Genomic DNA, 7,949 nt, shown 5'->3' on the forward strand with positions numbered 1-7,949 from the left:
AGATTGCACTGAATTTGTGAGTTTAGGTTCAATCTGTGTGAGATACCAGCCCCCCCACTGTGAAATCCCCTGAGATGATAGTGAAGCGTTGTGAACCACCTACTTTCTCTCCAATCAATCACCATTGCCATAGTGATTTGTGAGCGATCCTGAAGACCACAGCCCTTATCCCCCCTCAACAAACACCACCTACAGTGAGAAAACACACAGCTGCTTAATCCCCAGTCTTTCATTGATATGTGGGCTGGAAAAATAATTACTCTAAACCTAATTCTTTATTTTAGTTGGTGAAGTTGGCTATTATGAAACCACACATGACAAACACGTCAGCCTGTGAAGTGTCTTTTATCGTTTATTCTGAATGTAATGATTAATACAATTAGCAGGGACCAAACTACAGTATAAATTCTAAGATAAAATTGTCTGATACGCTTGGCACAGGGTACGCAATGGTCATTTGATCTTAGTGTGCCTAAGAACTTCTGTGTGTCATTAAAAACCAACATTTGATTAATGTACATATATTGGTGAGGTTAATTGTTTACATGCTAGACATCAGCATCATGGATAGCTGCTGTAGGTCTGTAGGACACGTAGGTTTACTTTTTTCTGCCTTAGCATAGCATGCACATCTGCAATATTCTACACACCTTTAGATATCGGATATAGCTAATAAAGTGGCAGGTGCTGTGGTTGTGCAGCTGAAGGTAAGAGGAATGAGGCAGATGTGAATGTAAATACCCTGTCTGTCTCAACCCAGCTCTCTCTGTCTCTCTCTTTTCCTTTCTGGTTTCTCTCTCTCTCTCTCGCTCTCTCTTTCTCTCTCCCTGCATGCATAATCCAGGCGGATCCGTGAGGAGATTAATAACACAGCGATCCCAAGGCGGATAATCCTGACCGCCCTGGTGTGAATTTAAAACCCCCCATAGATGAATAGTGTATGGGGCCCGAGGTCAAGAGCGTGGCACGTGCAGGTTAAACAGCTTCTTATCAATCACCGGTTGGGGGCTGGGACGTTTGGATGCGCAGAGGGGGGCTGAGGATTCAGGAGCAAATACATTCAGGCCAGGAAAGACACTGTGCAAAATGACATTAACAACCTGAGAGCGATGAGCTGAGAGGAAAACTGTAAATTAAGTGTGATTCTGAATTGACAGTAGTGTTTACTCTCATATGAGTTTGTGTGTTGCACCTTCTGTGAGTGTAATCTGAAATGTTTGCACTCTTTACCACTATTATTAGTTTCAAATCTGAATCTGGTGTCGATCATCATTTATTTTGTTACATTTGGTGAAGTTTTACTTATCAACTTATCTAAATTTATGAAACTGAGTTGAAAAGAAACAGAGTTGCATTATGGCATGTGGATGGGACTGTGCATGTGTCTTTACCTGCTATTTCTGAATTTTAGTCCCAATTATACACTTTGATCTGCTCAAGAGCATTTGAAGAACACTATTCATGTATTTCCAAATGGTTCAGCAAAATGTAATTCATGTAAACTCATTCTGCAGCTGTGATTCTGTCCTATAGTCATCATGTTCTGCAGCTCATCGAAACACAGATGGTGCCGTGTGCGATTACTGAATTTTGCATGACAATACTGTGAAAATTGCAAGAAGTGATTCTGAACAGTGAACATGTGAAAGTCAAGGAGTCAAGACAACTTTTAATATTTTTAAATCAAGGTTAATTACAATTTTGAGTTCTATCAGGAATGCATCAAGGCAGAGGAAAAAGGATTGCCACTCCACAACATCAAAAATGCATATTTATTCAAGCATTTGTATAAAACAGTGTTAAAATATCAATAATCCCAAGAAAGTCAGGTTTATACAAAGTTCACATAAAAGCAATAGATTTAAATAGTTTATTATATGTTCAAATAATAAAAAAAAAAATATTTTGAATGTAATCTATTGAGTATTTTGAATTTACAATGTACAGTTCAGTTTTTGTCACTTCTAACAGACCAAAGCTCTTGGAGATGACTATAATAATGTTGTAATTAAGTAATTTCAACAATTTAAAACTAGTTTTTCGACATATATTGTGGATGATCACTTCAGATGTACACCAAACGAGTTTTACTGTTGAGCATAGCTCAAGAGTCTTACGATCTCCCCTCTATGCTGCTGTTCTCAATGGTCTTTCATAGAACTTTAATTTACTCATCATCAGGGGAGTTTTACCAAGACCTGATTGCATTCATCACCCTTGGGGCCTGAACAAGATCAATGGTCACCCCCCACCCCCACCCCCAGCCAGCCCATTTTCTCTCACCTAGTCTCGCATACAAACACTCACACACACACACACACACACTGCCTGTATCACCCGGTTTCCCAGAGTTCCTGTGAGATTAAAGCCACACAAAGTCTGTAGGCATGGCAGCAGCCTGGCCCACTGGGAAATGAGCAGGTGAACAGGATGCTAACAAAAGAGCCCGTGGCTGGGAACGGGAGTGTCTGGTGCCCCACTGGCCCAGGGAGCAGGGCCTTTAATTAATGAGATTATAGCGAAGAGCAGAATTGGGACATGGCCTATCTACAGCTCTGTCACCGAGCTCAGTAATGAAAGCCACTAGAGACAACAGACCTGGATGGATGGATAAAAAAAAAAGTGCTGTTCTTTTTCCCATACAGGGAATTCCTAGCTGTAAACAGCTAGACTTCTGCAGACTTTTAGAAAGCTGCAGAAATGCCACCTATCATAGAAAAAAATAACTTTTATTTTGTTTTTGCCAAAGAACTAATATGATAACAGTTGGCAGCCAGCGTTTCATTGGGACAACTTACTTTTTTGATGCCGTTCTTTAAGAAATTCCTTTTAGAAAATGCCTGACTGCTTTGAGAATACAACTCACTTAATTTATTTTAAGCTCTGCTGTGCAGATGTTTTTTGAGCTGAGAAGAATATGTGGCGACTTACACAGCAAATCAGTTTTATTTTTGCTCCTACATCTGCTTTTTATCAAAAGGAAAAAAAAATGTAAAGCCCGCTTCAGCAAGAAAACAATGGAGCTCGTCTTTGATCCAAGGGCTTAGAGCTCCACAGATCTTCACCACAAGGGCTTTAAAGATGCGGCACATTCCAGATGCTCCGCTGGAGGAAGGAGGCATGAAAATGTCTCTGTTTGCCTCTGCATCAGAGAGCGCTGGCACGGCAGCTTTTTTCTCAGAGATAATGGAGGCTTGCACAGAGGGTGGAGAGGAAGATTACTCTCGCTGAGCTAAAACACTCTTTTTGCTTTTGTCGCCATGGAGATTCAATGCTTCCCTGCATCTCAGTTTTCTTATGCAGTTTAGCTTGTCTTGCAGTTTTTTTTTTATTCCAAAGCATGTTTGTCTAAAATGTTTATCCAGTCATTCTGAGATTCAGTATCCTGTAACGTAAAACAGAAATTGCCTCAGCATGTTAGACTCTCATCCAAGTTGTCCTGTTTCTCAAAGCCACTGGCGCATGGAGGACACAGGTGCAAGAGAGTTTATTTATGGATAACGGAAAACATCCCAGAACATACAGAAATCAGAATCAGTTAAGGTAAATAAGGCTTTGAATAGATCGTAGGTATGAAGAGGTCTCATTTGAACAACAATAAATCAAGGTGCAGAAGAGCAGAGTTCTATTGTGAAACTAAACAACATAGGTGAAACAAAAAAAACAAAACAAAAAAAAACAAGCAAATATAAAATACAAAAAACCAAATCGAGAAAAAGAAAATGAGATTAAAAATGAAGGTTAGTGACCTAATGGACAGGGCCTGACAGCGGCCAGCAAATACTTTAAAACTCACTTATAATAAGCCGATAATAAAAAATCTATATCACAAACACATTTTCATGCTTTACATGATGAATGTCTGGACTGAGGTGGAGACTAAGTGTGCTGTCCTCACTACAGTGTGGAACTGAAGCTATACAGCCAGTTAAACTCTTCCGCAAATAATGGCTTGAGTCGTCGTAAGTTTTCTTTTAAGCCGTTTACTGTGACTTCATTTATTTACAGAGACAGAGTGAAAACTATAACACAGAAAAACATAAATTAACCATCCTGTATGTGTTTAACAATCATAAATAAATTGTCTTTGTAACATACATTTACGTTTCTTTTCTTAAACAAATAATGCCTTTAACATTAACCTAACACTTTAATTTATGAAATTAGGTACTCACGACATTGCATCTGTGGTGATTGCAGTGTGGATTACATGCGATGGACCCAGATTACACACAACTGAATTCTAGTGTGGTCTTGACTAATTATAAGGAAACAGGATATGACCCATAACAACTTCCTGTACAAAATAAAAGCACTCGCTAAAAGTTTCTAACTTTGAACCTTTCAAAATAAAGTTGCACTCAAAGGATGCCTTAGAAGGCAGCACACTCCCCGCCTGATCTCTGTGAGGTCACTAACCAGAGCTAATACATACTAGTCTTTACCCAAAAGCAAAACAACCTCCGAAGCTGGTCTGAGAAAGGTCTTTGAGTTTCCCTGATTAGTTGTCCTTAACTCCACCTTTCGTACATTCCCGTCCCCTCCAGGGAACGCTTTCGTAATCACAGCCATAGGCCAGTCATTACGGGCAGCTTGTCTGTCTTTAAGAAGCACAATGTCTCCTTCTTGCAAGTTCCGGTGTGACTTGTTCCATTTCCTACGATACTGCAAAGTTGGCAGGTACTCTTTCCTCCAACGACTCCAGAATCTATCGGCAAGAACCTGCACTTGTCTCCACTGTTTGGTGAGAAGATCTTTGTCTGTGAAGTCTCCCAGTATAGGTGGGACTCCAACCTTCTGGTTTAACAGCATTGAAGGTGATAGGATGAATGGGTCCTCAGGATCATCTGAAACTGGGATTAGTGGTCTTGCGTTGATGATGGCTACTACTTCTGCCATTAATGTGCATAGAACATCGTGTGTTAACCGAGTGCACTGATCGCGAAGCATTGCATCCAGAATCTTCCTAGCTACTCCGATTAGTCGTTCCCAAGAACCTCCCATGTGTGACGCATGAGGGGGGTTGAATACCCATGAACACCCTTGTTGGCTTAGGAACCTCTGCACTGTGGTCTCAGGGTTGTTCCCACTCATTCCAAGCTCCTTACACGCTCCTACAAAGTTTGTGCCACAGTCAGACATGAGCTGTTTAGCTGGTCCTCTCACTGCGAAGAAACGTCTCAGGGCGTTGATACAGCTTGAAGAATCCATCGATTCGATGACCTCGATATGTACTGCTCTGGAACTCATGCAGCAAAACAGAATAGCCCAGCGCTTGCTTCCTGCCTGCCCACCCTTAGTGCGCCGTGCGATGATAGACCAGGGTCCAAAAACATCTAAACCTACGTAAGTAAAAGGAGGGCAGGTTTGGAGACGCACCGCAGGTAAGTCAGCCATGCGTTGTGTTTGCAGTTTGCCTCTGAGCTTACGGCAAGTTACACATTTATGTAAGGCAGAGTTAATGAGCCTTTTACCACCTAAAAGCCAGAACCCTGCTGCCCTGAGAGCTCCCTCCGTGAGGTGACGACCTTGATGCTGTACCTGAGAATGATAATGCCTGACGAAAAACAAGGAAACATGATTGTCCTTTGGGAGAATTATTGGGTTAGTTTCTCCAATGTCCAGATTAGCATTTTTCAGTCGACCTCCGAGACAGATGAGATTGTTCTGCAGGATTGGACTGAGGTGAAGAAGATTGCTGCTTGGATGGACTGGTTCATTCATCATCAAGGCTTTGAATTCCTTAGGGAATGCTCTTTTCTGCACAGCGCCAATGATGATTTCCTTTGCTTGAGATAATTCTTCTGGAGTGCGAGGAAGATCACACTTATGCCACCCTTTACACTTTTCAGTGCGCTTCGAATGAATGTGAGACCTTGCATTGTGTATTAAGAATGCTATGGCCCGAATGAGAGAACTCAAACTAGAGAATCTTTGAAAGCTTTCTGCTTTGAGGTTCTTCTCTCGTAATTCTGTTACATAGCTTCTCACTTGAGTACGGACATTCACATCCAGCTCTGGTTCAACTAGATCAAAAGGTTGAGCCTGCTCTGATTCATTAGGAGTGTTCATGAGAAATTGAGGTCCTGTAAACCACGTCGTCTTTGCCAGGAGCGACGGGTGAATGTCTTGAGGTCTTTCGCCACAGAAAAGGTGAACGTGTCACTTGTCACTTCCCACAGAAGACCTAAACTGCGCTGAATGGGCACAACTTCCCCACTGAGATCCACATTCCCTTCAACTGCTGCTCGGTCTTCCTGAGGGAAAGCTTCCAAGACCTTTCGGCTATTAGAAGCAAACTTGTGAAGCTTGACATTTGATTTGGCAAATGATGACTGCGTTCTGCTGAGCAGATCAATGGCTTCAGCATCAGATGGAAGGGAATGAAGACCATCGTCCACATAAAAGTGGCGCTCCACAAAGTCAACTGTGTCACTCCCATGTTCTCTCTCACCCTCTCGGATAGCTCTCCTGAGTCCATAAATAGCTATGGCTGGAGACGGGCTGTTCCCGAAAACATGGACTTTCATTCTGTAGTCTATGACTTCTTTGGTCACGTCATTGTTCTTATACCACAGAAATCTCAGGTAATTCCTGTGATCTGGGCGCACTATGAAACAGTGAAACATCTGCTGTACATCTGCAAGTATAGCTACCTTTTCCTTGCGGAACCGCATCAGTACTCCAAGCAGCGTGTTGTTAAGATCAGGCCCTGTGAGAAGCACATCATTAAGAGAAACTCCAGAACACTTAGCGCTCGAGTCAAATACCACCCTGATTTGGCTTGGCTTTCGAGGATGGAACACCCCAAATGTTGGAAGGAACCAACATTCTTCATTCTGTCCCAATGGTGGCGCTACCTCTGCATGGTCGTTCTCCAGAATCTTCTCCATGAAGGCTACATACTTTTGTAACATCTCTGGTCTCCTTTTTAGGCTGCGCTGGAGCGATGTGAAACGTTTGACTGCTTGATCACGATTATTAGGTAAGCGTTGTCTCGGTTGTCTGAATGGGAGTGGAGCCACCCAACTGTTAGACTCATTTCTGTAGACCTCTTTGTCCATCATCTTCAAAAAGATGTCATCTTCGATTGAAGGAGCCAGCTTGTTGTCACGCTCCGTTTGATTAAAGACTGTTCGTCCTAAAAATTCTCCTGCAGCTTGGTTGTTCTTTAAGTTTCCCTTCCTTGTCCTTGTGTCAGGATCTATCCTTTCTTTGATATATAGGGAATTTGTACAAGGTTGGAAGGTTGAAGGTCGACCATTTTCGAGCACTGTTGTTTTAAACGAGTTAACCGTTGGCTTGTGTGTGCTCCCCAAGCAGACTTCTCCGACTAGCACCCATCCTAAGTCTAGCCGTTGCGCAAAGGGGGCGTTGTGAGGTCCGTTAACTTGCTCCCTCACTTTATGTACTCGTATTATATCTCTACCGAGCAACATGAGTATCTCAGCTGTAGGATCAACCTCTGGAATGAGCTTAGCTATCTTACGAAGATGGGGATGGTGACGAGCCACATCTGGCGTCGGGATTTCTGACCGATTGTCGAGTATGTCGTCGCACTCTATGAGTGGTGGAAGTGGAACAACAACTCCTCCTTCATGAGACTCTACCACGAACCCCTTGGCTGTCCGTCCAGATAATTCCACTGAGCCTGAACATGTTTTCAAGTAGTAAGAGTAGGGCTCGCTTTTTATTTTGAAGAGCTCAAAGAATGCAGACTTTACTAACGACCTATTACTTTGGTCGTCCAATATGGCATAGGCTTTAATAGCTTTGTTTGGTTGGCCATCGGGGTAAACTTTGACTAAGCAAATCTTAGAGCACGACCTGCCAGCTTGTCCCATGCCACAAACCTCTGTGCAGCTGGAATTAACAACAGCTTCGCTGCTGCTGTGCTCTTCTCCCTCCCCGCCATCATTTGATGGAGTTGTAGCCGCTTGAGCTTGAGG

The 7,949-nt window shown here is 42.6% G+C and overlaps 1 protein-coding gene across 1 annotated transcript; it reads right to left on the bottom strand.

Moving 5' to 3' along the window:
- Positions 1 to 3,944: 3,944 nt before the first annotated feature.
- LOC114786869 (uncharacterized) lies at positions 3,945 to 5,551 on the bottom strand. Its single transcript, XM_028974429.1, has 2 exons — positions 4,176 to 5,551; positions 3,945 to 4,022 (listed from the first exon to the last, which is right to left on the bottom strand). Exon 1 carries the CDS (start codon positions 5,395 to 5,397, stop codon positions 4,435 to 4,437), a length of 963 nt encoding a protein of 320 aa, XP_028830262.1. The 5' UTR covers positions 5,398 to 5,551; the 3' UTR covers positions 3,945 to 4,022; positions 4,176 to 4,434.
- Positions 5,552 to 7,949: the final 2,398 nt, after the last annotated feature.

This window comes from Denticeps clupeoides, chromosome 3 (genome assembly GCF_900700375.1).
Source record: "Denticeps clupeoides chromosome 3, fDenClu1.1, whole genome shotgun sequence".
NCBI lineage: Eukaryota > Metazoa > Chordata > Actinopteri > Clupeiformes > Denticipitidae > Denticeps > Denticeps clupeoides.